Source organism: Sphaeramia orbicularis, chromosome 12 (genome assembly GCF_902148855.1).
Source record: "Sphaeramia orbicularis chromosome 12, fSphaOr1.1, whole genome shotgun sequence".
Lineage (NCBI taxonomy): Eukaryota > Metazoa > Chordata > Actinopteri > Kurtiformes > Apogonidae > Sphaeramia > Sphaeramia orbicularis.
This window is the reverse complement of record NC_043968.1, coordinates 68,284,123-68,299,282: the sequence shown is the minus strand read 5'-3', so window position 1 is coordinate 68,299,282 and position 15,160 is coordinate 68,284,123. Positions and strand designations below refer to the sequence as shown.

The window sequence follows — 15,160 nt, the reverse complement described above, 5'->3', positions numbered from 1 at the left end:
AGATTTTTCCTACTTGGGTTCCTTGTTTTGTGTGATTTTAGGTTTAACGTGTTAATACAATATGTCAAATGAAAAAAATAACTGTACAGTCACACTGGTGAGGTTGTGCTGAAAAAAAAAGATACCAAATAAGGAGAGATAAACACTTTTTTGATGAGAGATATGAAGTCAAAATCAAAAGTATCCAAAAATGGCCAAAATACATTCAGACTCAGCAGGGTAAAAAAAAAAAAAACACGAGTTTGGAATTTTGAGTTGTCATCATTTTTAGGTTTTTATGCTATTATTTTACTTGTCTGGCCCACTTCAGATCACACTGGGTTGTATGTGGCCAAGAACCAAAATTATTTTGATACCCCTGCTGTAGAATTTTTATCGGAAGTTGTTTTTCATAAAAGTGATCTCATTAAAAACTGTTAAAATATTCTATCTATCTCCCAGAATTATATGTATTCATTTAATTTACACTTGAACTGAAATGAGTTTGACACCCTTGAGCCTTAATGTCTTCAATATGTTTGACACCACTGTTTTAGAATATAAATTTGCAATTGATCAAAAGCATCTATCGATCTAAAATGTTTACTACGTGTTGATCCACAAATCCCATCAATCCATGTAAATAACTGGTGTAAAATGCAGTTTGTCATCTTTTCATGGTCATCAGATATGACCCATTTGGACGTTCAGGGGCTCTGTAGTGAAAGTGGAAACACCATCATCTTCTACAACATTGATTCACCAGTAAAACCCATAGAGTTTGATCAATGACAGTGGATGGAGACACTTTAAAGTATATATAAGTCACTTTTTCTTCAGTTTTCTCTGTTCTGATATAACAACCTTTGAATTTACTTTAATGAACCTGATACCTGATTTACACTGAAAAATGCATGTAGAGGATAACATAATAAATGGTGACAAATTACTTAAAAAGATTAGATTTGGAGGGAGAAAAATCATTTAGAAGTTGACACAAAAGTAGTTTTGTGTCTTTATGGGTTACGTGACTTTATCCCATGCATGAAAAGAATAGAAATCTGTCATATATGAGCAAAAAAACTCACATTCCAGATGTTTTCATGTTATTGGCCCTACATTTTAACAAGTTATCTCCATTTTTCCTAGTTTTTAACATAGTTTGGACATCAAAAACAGGAAATAAAGAAACAGAATTCCTTTCCGTACACTGACATTTTTAATGTATTGACAAAGCACAGCAGTCCTGCAGGATAAAGTCATCATTGAACAAGATGCAGGGTGTCAGTGGTGCAGAAGGTCCACACATCCACACCTCCCTGCTCTTTTAAATGAGGGGAGGGGGCAAGAAAAACCAAAGAAATCCCTCTCTGCTACAAGCTATAGAATCAAACAACCCGCCAACATTAATGCAATAAATATTTTTGTCATTTTTGTTTTTAAATAATCCCTTATACACATTTATTCAGAATAATTTAAATATTTAGCAATTTCATACATTGCAGACTAAAAGACAATGTCCAGAAGATGCACCACACATATACAGAAAAACACATCAAGATAGGTCTGTAATAAACTACCGATAAATAAAAAGGAGCAGATGTTTCCTTTGCAGTACTAAGATGCACTAAGGATGTTGCGGGTGGGTTAAAATCACTGTAATGACATTAACTGAGGTACAGAGGTGGATTTCACACGGCTGGTGGGTTGTTGTTTTTGGGTTTCAAATACAAAACACCACAAGTTGCAGATTAAACAAAAGGAAAATGTGGGAGGTTTAGGGTTAGTTTGAGATTTTAAAGCATTGACTGTGGCTGACATGGTCTCACTCACCCCCGTGACCACTGAGAGAGGGAAGAACAGAAAAAGAAAAAGAAGAAAGAAAAACAGATCATCAACCTGAACAGAAGTTTTCACAAAGAAACACACTTCAGTTATGTCAACCTGAGCAACAGATTCCCTTTCTCTGTAGTAAAAACTAGTGAACAGCTTGTAAAATCTATATAATGTAGCAGTAGCAAAGTTTGCATGAAAAGCAGAGGAGGTATTACAAAAGGAACAAAAAACGTTTGGTTGTTGCATAGGTTCTGCAGCACAGACATTTGAGATGTGGATGTTGGCTGGGTGTAATTTACGATCAAGTGGCATTGAAGGTCTGTAAACTGCAAAATAAAATAGATAAATAAGTCCCCTGGGTTCCCCAGGTGATGTGTCCTGAGGAGGAAGAGGAGGAGAAACTAACGCCACTCTTCTTCAGGGTGAACAAGGTGGAGCTGAGTGACAGGGTTGATGGTCGGATGGGGCGGTGAAAATGAACAGAAGTGCAGTGAAGAGGTTGGGGTTATGGGTAAAACAATGAGGTGTTTCTCCTAGGAGTCAAATGGTGGCAGAGGGTTCTCAGACTGAGTGGGGCTGCCTTTTCTTAGCTGGCTGGCAAAAAAATAAATAAATAAAGGAGTAAAAAAGAATAGAGAGAATGATAAAAGAAGGGCTTCCATGGCAGGAGTGGAAAATGAAAACCCAAAATCACAGCTGGATGAAAAAGGCAGAGGAAATAATCTGCACTTTATCCAGTTTATCATTTGATATTAGCTGCTTAAATGTCAAACTGACTGAAAAACTGAGCAGTGAGAAGCAAACAGTAAAACAGTACAAAATGACAAGAGGTGTCCTCGCCTGTGATTTTGGGGAATGTCATTAGAGATCAAAATCTGAAAACAGCAAATTATTAAACACTTCAGACATGTGACATCTGGTGACATCCGCGTATTCAGACCTTGGCTTGGTTTTGCATCACTTGGTTAAAGGAATACATGCAGGTTTTGTATCTTTTACAACACAGTAAACAATGCTGGGTTGTTTCAGCGATCCAAATGCTGGGTATGTCAGGTAGGTCTGACCTACATGTACTTATAGAATGACTCTGTGTACTGGGCTGGACATGTGACCTGGAAATGAAGCTTATTCATTCATTATCTGAACCCACTTTATCCTCACTAGGGTCACGGGGGTCGCTTGGAGCCTATCCCAGCTACTTACGGGTGAAGGCGGGGTTCACCCTGGACATTTCGCCAGTTCATCGCAGGGCTGACATATAGACAAACAATCACTCTCACATTCACACCTATGGGCAATTTAGATTAACCAATTAACCTATCAATGAAGCTTATCCCTCTTCATATTTTTTTACAGACTGTGGAAGACTCTGAGATTCCAGAGTAACATACTAATTATTAGGCTTAAAAATCCTGTGAGCTTTTAGCCTGAAAGCGATTAGTATGTGTGCATGCTGTTTACGGGTAAATATTATAGGATGCAAGCACTAGGGTCTGTCCAAAATCTTTATACCATGTATTACATACCCCAAATCCACACTAATGTATAAAGCACTTTTGTGTAAATAAACAGTACAGTCTTTCTGGATGCACTGCTCAGGCCACATAAACTTGAACACGTTTACCTGTATGTGTGTCATATTGGCAGTCTGTCATTGTCTGTTCTTGCCATGACGTGTATTACACTGTGGGATATTTATGTATTTATTCTGTCGAAGGGTGTTTTGTTTGAATACTGTAGTATTTATCCATGAATAGTATGACATTCACCTACTATTGGTTTCATGGACATACTAAAAAATCTCACTTTTAGTGTGGAATTTTAGACACTACTCTGGACATTTATTATAGGTGATACCTATGTTACCATGGTTACATGCCCCCAATGGGTCGGGAAGCTTGGAGGAAGAAAGATACACTCTTACCTGACTTACCTGAAACTGAAAAACAACCGTCTTTGTAATAAAATCTGTAAAATTGTGTAAACAAAACGTTGCTGCAACTTAATATAATGAGGATTTTTTTTACTTAGTTCAAACCAACCAAGTCAGTAAGCATTAACTAATGGCAATATTTGTGTGGTGCAATATTGGCCCACATAAAACATGACAGTATGAGCTAAAATTCTATTGTTTCTATTGTTTCTGTACATTTTAATTAAGTCAGCCAGCTTGCACACCAATTTTCCCGATGGTCAAAACCTAGGTGAACCTAGGTAAAGGTGTAGGTAGGTGTAGGTGGATTTGTCCAAACTGGACCCAGCACATGGTTACTGAAATAACCCAAAATGTTTTTTTGTTTTGTTTTTTTTTTATAATACAGCCATTTTGAGTATAGACCCCCATAGCTGACCATAGATTCTTAGTAGAGAAAACTGTTCCTGTTTATCAATCTTATGATTTATATCATAGAATAGTAAACACCTGGCCCTTCTATCAAGCCCCATGGGACCTAATTTTCAGTAGTGTTTTTTTCTCACCCTTTTTAAATTGTGTGACCATTTGCACAAATGATGTTTGTCTATGTTAAATATAGTTCTACAAGTCAAGAAAGGGGCATTTTGGGGCTAGTATTTGATAGAAATATCTAGTTTTGGGTTTAACAGTTCAGTAGACTGCATCTCTTATTGCCAACACCGAAACAGTTGTTATCTCAGCTCATTTGACCTGAACCATCGACAACAAAGGTGAAAAAGTACTAAAAGAGGCAGCAGTCACTACAGTCTGGTCATGTTGAAGCTGCAGAGACAGTTACAGTGACATCACCTCTGTTACTTTCAGATGTGTAGTCTGTCTATTGCCGTATTTTCACAGTCTCATAGTTCAACAGGTTTACAACAAACTGAATTTCTTGACTTGTACAATAATCTTTTCATCTGACAAACATCATATGTGTAAATGACACATAATTCAAAGTAGATCACTTGTACTTGTCTCTCACCACTGACTGTAATACTTTTTTCTTTTTTAAATAAGGTTCCATGGGACACAAGTGGAAGAGGCAGGATTTTCGGTGTCAACAATTCAAGAATGATATCTAGGTTTTCATTTTTGTGACAAATGGCCTAACTACGGGGGATAAATAAGTGATGCACAAAGGGATTTTTGGTGTATTCCTTTAAATAAAATTAACATTCATGAAAATAAAAATAATACAAGCAAACAGTGATGCAGATTCATAAAAGAATAGTAAAGTCAATCAGCAGCCAGAGTTAAAGCACAGGCAAAGTGCATGCTTACTTTACAAATGTCTCACCCTTAGGTTTCCATTTGTTTGCGTACATACAGTATGTGTGTGTTTGTGTCCACACGGGGGCGTAGTAATGAAAGTAGGTATGTTTGTACATGTACACATACATGTACCAAGCTGCTCCTTATAAATGATTCAGATTCTCTAAATCGGCTTTTCTGTTATATTCTGAGGGCGCAGTAAGTTTGTATGTCATGCAGGTGTTTTTCAAGTATTCGGTGTAAAAAGGGGAGGAGGTTGGGGGTGTCAGATGCGGCTTCAGGGAAACGACAGAAAGGTAGCGTTGCTGTCGGTGGCCTCTCATCCAGAGGAGCGGTGGATGGATGGGGCTCAAGGAGGAGGAGGAGGAGAAGGAGGAGGAAGAGGAAGAAGGAGGAGCTCAGCGGTCTAGTGGGTTGGAGAAGGTGGGGGTCTCCGACTGCCGTGGACACATGAACACAAACACAGAGAGAATGGATTAATGTCCTCACTCATAATTAACATCAGTGTTAATACTTACTTTATGTTAATAGAATAGAATAGAATAGAATAGAATAGAATAGAATAGAATAGAATAGAATAGAATATCCTTTATTATCATTGTGTGTGCAATGAAATCAGGAATTACAGCCTATCACCTGTGTGTAAACTCATGCACATAAAGCCTAGTATGAGTAGAAATACTGCACATTAACAATTATATAACTATATAAGTAACATCTGAAGGCTCAGTTAATATGACCACAGTGCAGGTCAAGTAGACCAAGGTTATTATGACAGGGTTCCCACAATCATAAAAGTAGCACTCAAATGATTAATCGAACAGTCAATTAAAAAGTTATTCGATTACAATTTTCCTGAATTGATGCTTCATTTTCTTAATTTCGCTGACACTAAACATTACTTCCACTGTTTTGTTTCACGCTTATTGTGACACACATGATGCCAGGATCAACACAAATAACATGGAGCAAAGCTCACAGCATAGATAGATAATAAACTATATTAATAAAATAGATTATAAACTATATTAATTACATTAGATGCATTAGTTGGAAAAGTTGTTAAATTTAGTTTGTAAAAATATGTGGGAACTCCATTTGAGAAAACATTTTCTTGTGGCACTTTCTGTCATATGTGAACCCAGTAACTATCTAAAACACACTGATACACATTGCAATTGTGAAAAACACATTTCTTTATAAATAGCCTGATGTTTTGATTTTTAATTTATAACTCTTTTTCCAATCTCGCCCCAAACCCCATTTCACATCCCATTTTATAAAAACAGTTAAATGAAATAAAGATGATGATACTTAAATTAAGCATCAAACCTTAAACTTGCAAATTAAATAAAATAAATAAATAAATAACACAAATTAAACTAAGACATTTTAGTGTTCATCTTGACAGTATAAGTTAAGATATACTTAAGGGAGTTTTAACTCTTCACACCCTTTAAATTAAACAATATTAGAAGTCAAATGCAACCTGTGAAAAAAGGGTTTCAGATAGACTTTGCTTTAGTTTAATCAGTTTGTCTGTTTTTAATTCCATCATTATACGCTCATTCTAAAACTGACATAAACCATTGCTCAAACACACAAAAAGACAAAGACAGTGATGGGTGGGATGTGATGAGACACAAACATCACATTGACATTAAACCAACAATCGTGTGTACATTTGGAGCTGAAGTCTGTGTAACGTCTGGCTGCTGTGAAAACCAGGCTCATGTAAAGTGAAAAAGACTCAAACACACATCCTATAGAGCCAGGTGTGTGTTTGCCCATGCATCGCTGTGAGAAAGAAAAGGAATAGGTACGGATGAGCAAACAGCAAACAGCATGCATCTGAAAGGAAGAGAAAGGAAGAAGGAAGTTGTTGCCAGTGATGATGGTGGTTATGGCAAATAGTACCCAACGTACCAGAAGGGTTAGTCCTCATTGGTCAGTAATAGTGATTCTAGGACAAAGGTGAGGTGAGGGACAGAGGGATGAGGAGAGAAAAGAGAAAAGAGGGGTGCAAACAGTTACAGTGCAAGAAAGGACTGACGTTGCATGTGCTCAGCTCTCACTTCATATCAACAGGAATACAGGTGCACACAACGCAGCGCAAAAACAAAAATTCAGGAGGTGAGAGCTCGGCTCAGCAACGTGAGGTCTTCTTTGATAAAAGAGGCAAGCAGCTACGCTGACAGTGGATCAGACTACATTTTATAAGGTTAGCTAGCACAAAAACACAAGCAAGCACAAAGCAAAGTGTACGGGTGCAAAGGCACATACCGGCAACAGGGAGTCATTTGGAAAATCTGCACTTTTCACTATTGAAATTCTTTAGTGTGTGTGTTTAGCAGTTAACATTGCTTGACAGTCAGAGTAAAAAAGGATGAAAAATGGAAATCCCAACATGTACTAACACTGATAGACAACAGTGTAACAAGTACACAGCCTGCACACAATTAATCCAAAATCAGATACACCCATGCATTTTAATGTTTTCACTCAGAATCCATCTGTGTTTACATTTATAATCCTGTCTGTAACAGTTTATATTAAGGTGCACATGTTCACCACTAACTAGTTACTAGTTAGTTAACATACATACTAGTAGCACATTGGTTTATCTTAGTCATTACAGTACTTTTTAATGCAATATTATATATTGCACAGCTACTAGCCCTTAACTAACACTTTACCATCAATAACCTAGTAATTACTGCTGATTGGTACAAAATACGGAAGCTGTTGTACATGAATTGTAACTGAATCATGTTTTGCTCAGTTTCGGCCTCTAAAAGTGGTGGGAATACAAAGAATACTGTTATTTTACCTCAGTACTACTTAAGATCTGCTCTTATAGCAGTACAAGTATTAATACTGCTAAAATAACTCTAAAATAAGTATTCAGCATATGTTCTCCATTCTAAAGGAAAAGGTCTTGCTCACAAAGAATTCACTTGTAGTTTGTTGCGTAAAAATGATCAGAGGATTTAGGGTTAAATCTACAAAGAATTGATACTTAAACTGTCATGAATTGCACGACATTTATGCTTCCAGTCTGCTCCACTTTAAGGACGTATCCATAAACTATTTGGCAGTAATGATCTGCCGGTGTAAATATGCCCATTAAGAGTGCACTTCACCCTTGTCTACTGTGTTTGTGTTTGGAATGTCTCTCCACATTTCGCCTCACCGATTGATCCATAATGACAAGAAACCCTCAAACTCACAAAACTAACTTTTATGTATTTTGCTTCTTTTGCTTTTCTAGTATTTTGCATCTGTAACACAGTCAACTGAAATGTCTGTCAAACTAACCTACAGCTACTTTGACTCAGGTAGGTCTGAAATGTGCTCGACTAATACCTGAATCTCAAAATTATTTGGGTGTTTGACTCAGATTCTAGGGTTGACTTTAAATAATAAAACAGCATGATCATTAGCATTGTCAGGTAATTATTTTTAGTAGCTGAAAGCCTGGGATAAGCCCCAAACCTCCCTGATCCAATCCAGTATCTGATTAAAGAAACCACACTGGATATTGCTAAATAAATAAATTCAAATCAATTCAATACTATTGAGTCCTCACAAATGGAAAGAATTAAGAAAAGACAGAGATAGAGGGAGAGAGTAAAGACTTTGATAGCACTAGTAGAACTGTAATTGGTGTAATCTGCAGTAGTCTTTAGTAAATTAGACTGTTTTTGTATCAGGTCTGACTTGCATATAAAGGGGTTGATTTTAGATAACACTGGTCAACAACAAATTTATTGTTTAAGTTTTTTGAGCTGATTTAGGATCGTTTTGGTGTGCTGAATCCAAAAATCACATTAATTTTGCTCAATCAGGTCAACTTTCTGAACTATGCTACATATTGGCTTTTTAACATTTTTGCTTACATTTATGGGCATTTTCACATCATGTGATACAAAATTCTTTCATATTTCTTGCAATAAACGAGTTCTGAAGATTTTACTTTTGCCAATTTATGATTAATGTTTTTTTTAATATTACAGGTGAATGAAATGGCTTCGACTAGAAGATCTTGCAAAAATAAGCCTGACGTATTCTGCTACATCTGCAGTGAATACACCATTGTACCTATCAAGGAATCCTGTTAGAAAATGTTTTTTTTTCTCTTAAAACCTATTTTGGGTGAGAACTATACAAAAAATTAACTGATAAAGTCACAAAAATGTAATGAATTTTGTGAGAAGATCAAATTTTTCAAAATCAATTAGCAAAAAAACCTGACCTGATTGAGAAAAACAGATGTCATTTTTGGATTTAGCGGTGCAAAATGGTCCTAATTCAGTTGAAAAAACCTAGACAACTTGCAAAAAACATTTTTTTGCAACCCACTGTAATCTGTAATTTCTCCATTAACTGTAAATTCCACCCTCTGTGAGTCCTTGGTGGATTTCATACTCTATGTCTGTCTCATTTGCTCTTGTTAAGTGGTCACAAAGTACGAATAATCCTTTTGTGGACCTAGCCTTTAATTTGGAGAGTAGAGAACCACCTTATGAAGCTTCAACAACTTCCTTTATCAACAGCAGTAAGTAGGAGATTATTGGGTGAAATCTGTTAGAATGGTGGCAGAACAAGACAACAATAAGTGCTTCATAATGACTAATAATGAACCAATATACTAGTACTCTGTTCATGGTACAAAGCCACTAGTTCATGGTGTACATACGTACCTTCAAATAAAGGGTTACAGTGTCTACCTATCTAGGTAGGGGTGTCTACAGGGTGGGGAAGCAAAATTTACAATGAACATTTAGTTGTTTTTTCTCAGCAGGCACTACGTCAATTGTTTTGAAACCAAACATATATTGATGTCATAATCATACCTAACACTATTATCCATACCTTTTCAGAAACTTTTGCCCATATGAGTAATCAGGAAAGCAAACGTCAAAGAGTGTGTGATTTACTGAATGCACTCGTCGCACCAAAGGAGATTTCAAAAATAGTTGGAGTGTCCATAAAGACTGTTTATAATGTAAAGAAGAGAATGACTATGAGCAAAACTATTACGAGAAAGTCTGGAAGATACTATTAAAGAAGAATGGGAGAAGTTGTCACCCGAATATTTGAGGAACACTTGCGCAAGTTTCAGGAAGCGTGTGAAGGCAGTTATTGAGAAAGAAGGAGGACACATAGAATAAAAACATTTTCTATTATGTAAATTTTCTTGTGGCAAATAAATTCACATGACTTTCAATAAACTAATTGGTCATACACTGTCTTTCAATCCCTGCCTCAAAATATTGTAAATTTTGCTTCCCCACCCTGTATAGGTCTATTCAGCTACTCATCTACCATCTATCACAACCAGGATGCTCCATTTTCCTTTACCTCTTCATCCCTCATCCAGGTGTCTTCACATCCCCCTTTGCAACAGAGAGTATCCACACTTCAGCTTGTCACTACATTAGCTGCTTTGGCTGTTAATACCCTCATAAAGTCTGTATAATGAACCTGTATAGCATGAAGTGTGCATGTGTAGGACCTCTGGTGGATTCACTCACCTGGGCACACTTGGGGGTGCACGGTTCGGCCGGGAGGGAACAGTGGGTGGAGGCCCACTGTAAGGGTCCGGAGAAGCTCCCGGACGAGATGGGACCGGTGGCCCCCCTGCAGCAGGAGGAGGCCCAGGCGGAGGCCCACGAGAGCCAGGGCGGGCTGGGGGTCCTGGTGGAGCCCTCCGGTTTGGAGTTGGACTGGTTGCTGGAGACCTGAAGGGGAAGCGCAACAAAGGAAACAAGTGGAAAAGTGGAACTTACTAATACCCCCACTTGGCTGCACAACACTTTGCCCCTCCTGCCCACTGATACCCTGCCTACCCAGGGATTACTTTTGAGTCTTAACTTTCATTGTCTTTAAAAACGTAAAAACTGTTTGTTTTTTTTTTGGAAAATTTGTAAAAAAAAAAAAAAAAAAAAAAAAAAAAAGAAAATTGAGAGAAAGGCACATGTAAAAAACATGTGCATGAAATTTGAAAAGAATTGGGTGAATAGTGTCCGAGAAATTGGATGGACAAATTTTCTAAGTTGTAATTTTCAAAGTATTATACAACACCCCCCAAAATATTTTTTAAATTCAGCCACCAAACTGTGCAGTGCACCTCTCCTAGTGGTAGAGAACATGTGTGTCTAATTTGAGAAGAATCAGGTGAATAGTGTTAGAGAAATGGGATGGACAAAAATCTCAGATGGACAGACAGACGGAAGAATGGGCAGATGGAATTCCTGGTATACAAAAACCTGAAACACAAAAGGTCATCACTTATCCCCAGAGACACCCCGTCAGTTTAACTTCAACCACATCAGGCAGGTCCCGTTTCCCATTTAAGTGTTGCATATGAGCTATATTTGTAGTGATATACAGGTGTTCTATGTTGTTTTTAGCCCAGGTCAGACCAAAGATTCATGACGGTGTGAAACTGTTTCAGATTGCTGCAGAAGAGTCACATCGTCATAGAGATGAAACGATTAATCGATTAATCAACTCAAATTGATTTTAAAAAATATTGGATTACAAATACCTGAATTGAAGCTTTGTTTTCTTAATTTGCTGCTGCTAAACATTGGTTCCACTGTTGTGTTTTACACGGACACTTATTGTGACGCACATGACGCCAGGATCAACACAAACAACATGGAGCGCAGCTCAGAAGAGACAAGGACAAAAAGGCAGAAAATGTCTATATGTTGACTTTTCTACATTGGAACCATCACTTACTTCTTTAAACTTTAAAGCTTTTACACAAACATTTAATATATTTGGTTTTATTTTTTTCAGTTGTATGTTAGTTTCATCTTAAGTTGTTAGTAAGTTGGATCCAAATCTGTTTTAGACTGCAGTGCACATACTGTTTGTAGATGTCATTTGACTTATTTGTTGTTGTTTATATCTATAGATATTTTTTTTACATACTCTTATACTGTGTAATGGTTGTTGTTGTTATTTCTATATAGATATTTTTAATATATCCTTTTACTTTTATACTTTTTGTGGTTTGGCTGGTTCTGGAATAAAGGAATAAATCTGTGAGAATGACATCTGACAGCTATTCTCCTCATCTTCAAGAAAAGTCAAGTAACACTCAAAAGTGAACATTAATGTTAATGCTTTTCCCTCTTCCAGTTGTTACCAGGGGGCACGGGGGGTTGTTGGATTTTTCTCTCTAACATTAAAGACTTGCGTACATACTGAACCTTTAATCGAGCAGTATCCCTTACTCATCATTAACAGTCAACACTTACCTTCCTCCAGAGCCGCCCCGTTGCACCTGTAGCCATGAGTCGTCCACTGGCGGCGGCATGGAGGTGGACACTGTGGTCGTGCTGATGTCTCCGATGATGTTGAGCGCTTCCCTCAGTGCATAGTACATCCGCAGCATCTCATCGCGGTGCTGGGCCTGTTCCTGAGACTCCTCCATCAGTGTGTTCTGGTCGCCACATGAGTACAGCTGAGCCAGCAGCTCCGCGTTGATGAAGTCTTTAGTCTGGACACAAAGCCAGAAAGACCAGTAATCATTACGTTACACCAGGGATGTCAAACATACAGCCCATGGACCCAAACCGGCCCGCCAAAGGGTTCAATCTGGCCCAAGGGTGGAATTTGTACAGTGCAAAAATTACACTTAAGATATTAACAATCAAACTCGTTTTAGTTCAGGCGCCGCATAAAACTCAAATGGGCCAGACCAGTAAAATAATAGTATAAACAAACAAATAATAACAACTCCAAGTTTTTCTTTTAGTGTAAAAAAGTAAAATTGCATGAAAATGTTTCCACTCACAAACAGCCCTGAACATATCTGAACAACTTGACATTTCTTAAAAAAAAAATTTAATTTTAAAAATATGAAGTCTGTCACTAAATGTTTTGTGTCTTTGTGTCTACTGTTATCTGTACGATGTAAAGCACAAGTGGAAATGATAAACTGAGATATAATATTGTTAAAATAACAGAAATTATGTTTTTTCAGGTTACTCACATTTTTTTTGCGATAGGATAGTTAGTAAATTTAAACATTTTCATAATATAATTTCACTTTGCTGCTTTACAACAAAGACAAAAAAAATCAAGAGTTATTATTTTTGATTTTATTTATGCTATTATTTTACTGGTCCTGTCCACCTGAGACCAAATTGGGCTGCATGTGGCCCCTGAACTAACATTAGTTTGACACCCCTGTGTTCCACTGAATGCTACAGCATGTTTTGATCTGTCTTTCTGGGAATTTGCAAAAACATGTCACATCAGTAGGGGCGTAATGGTAAAGAAAAATTTTGGTTTGGTACGTTTTCAGTAGAGGGGTCTTCAATTCGATACATTTTCGATGCGTTTTCGGTACAGTGAAGGAGGCCAGTGTCTGTGTGTGTGTGTGTGTGTGTGTGTGTGTGTGTGTGTGTGTGTGGGTGGGTGCTCCGTAACTACCGAAAACCGAAAGGGAAACTTAACATGCTTTGAACATCTGACCCAGCTTCTGTGCCTCTGTTATACTCTCTGTTGTCATGTTTACGCCCCCTTATTGGCACCCCAGCCTCAGAGTTAGGATTTGTGTTTTTCTTTTTTTTTTTTTTTTTTTTGGGGGGGGGGGGGGGGGGGGGGGGGGCTGAGAATTCAGCAGAATGTATGTAGGGGAAACCCTGCACATGTTTGCAGCCACCCTGCTCATACTGTGTGCGTTCCGTTTCAAGGTTTGTGTGGAAACTTAAGGCGAGTGTTTGCGATCTTAGGCTACATGCACATAGGCTACATGTATTCGTTCAGTACACCTCCACATTGTATCGAAGGCTTCAAACCGCAACGTTTTGGTACAAACGACTGCACCATTACATCCCTATACATCAGACACATTTGGTAACAGCTGACCCATGCTGATGACTTACATTGATAATCATGAGATGCATGATGGTCTTAGGCATCAGGTCACGGACTGTCTTGTTGACAATGGCCATGTAGGAGTCGACCAGATTGCGAATGGTCTCCACCTGTCGCTCCAGCTGAGGGTCCATGCTGTGGGTGAAGTCGGAGCCATTTTCATCACCACCATCACCCTGCAGACAAAGATGAAGCAGATTATTATTATTATTATTATTATTATTATTATTATTATTATTACTGATTGTATCATTGGTGGATACAAAAAGAATACAATATTACACCTATCAATATAATAAAATCTAGAATATAATTCCATCCTTTCTTAAGTTGAACATTATCTCATTGGTCACAGTAAATAGCACCAACATTTTCATGAGGAATACCACTACAAGGATGCCTTTTACAATAAATCCAAAACATTTTAACCCTCAAGGACCCAAAACCATCTACTGATCCAAAAAGTTTAATAACTTTTGATCCACTAATCCTATCAATACAGTGAAATAATTCAGGTAAAATGCAGTTTCTCAGTTTTTTTCAGCAACATCAGATGTCTTTTTCAGATGCATCCATAGTCTCTGCAGTGAACATGGATACACCATTTTCTTCTACATCACTGGTTCATGTATTTCACACATAATAGTGTTTGTACACACTTGTTTTGATGTAGAATTAATGATATATTTTGCTGAAAAACTCATGTTTCCTTCAATTTTCTTTTTTGATGTAATGACCTATGAATTAACTGAACTTTTGTTTTAACACCTACATGTTCAGTAAATTAAATATACAATACAATACCTGATTTTCACTGAAAAATGCAAAAGATAATATGATAATAAATGGTGATAAATCACTTGGTGATGGTTAAATGTGGTGAAAAATTCATTTGGAAGTCACCACAAAAATAGCTGTGGGTCTTTATGGGTTAAGAAATTATGCTTTAAAGAAACAATGGTGGTGTGAAGAACGATGCAGAAGAGCTTCACATACCTTTCCTTCCTTGTCCTACAAGGTCAAAAGGTCATGGAACATAAAACATAGAAAAGAGGACAGATGCCACATGAGACATGATAGCAATAAATCAGACTCCATATAAAATACTGCAATAACATCTAACAACAGACTTTGTTATTTACTTTACATTATGTAAATGTTCAGAATATGTTGAAGAGAGATAGTCATTGCATCCGGTGATGCAATAAATTAATG

General features: G+C 37.3%; 1 protein-coding gene across 14 annotated transcripts in view; it reads right to left on the bottom strand.

Moving 5' to 3' along the window:
* Positions 1–1,175: 1,175 nt before the first annotated feature.
* Positions 1,176–15,160, bottom strand: part of dnm1a (dynamin 1a) — an 88,270-nt gene continuing 74,285 nt past the window's right edge. For 4 of the 14 annotated variants that reach the window (XM_030148550.1, XM_030148547.1, XM_030148546.1 and 1 more), the window contains 5 exons: positions 14,942–14,956; positions 13,954–14,121; positions 12,319–12,560; positions 10,582–10,788; positions 1,176–2,409 (listed from right to left, as the gene is read on the bottom strand). In XM_030148550.1, coding sequence (XP_030004410.1) covers positions 2,349–2,409; positions 10,582–10,788; positions 12,319–12,560; positions 13,954–14,121; positions 14,942–14,956 — 693 coding nt within the window. In that variant the 3' untranslated portion in view covers positions 1,176–2,348. Of the gene's footprint in view, positions 2,410–4,289; positions 5,482–6,970; positions 7,008–10,408; positions 10,444–10,581; positions 10,789–12,318; positions 12,561–13,953; positions 14,122–14,941; positions 14,957–15,160 lie in introns of those variants that run through there. The other 10 variants (XM_030148558.1, XM_030148551.1, XM_030148557.1 and 7 more) reach the window with 7 other exon arrangements.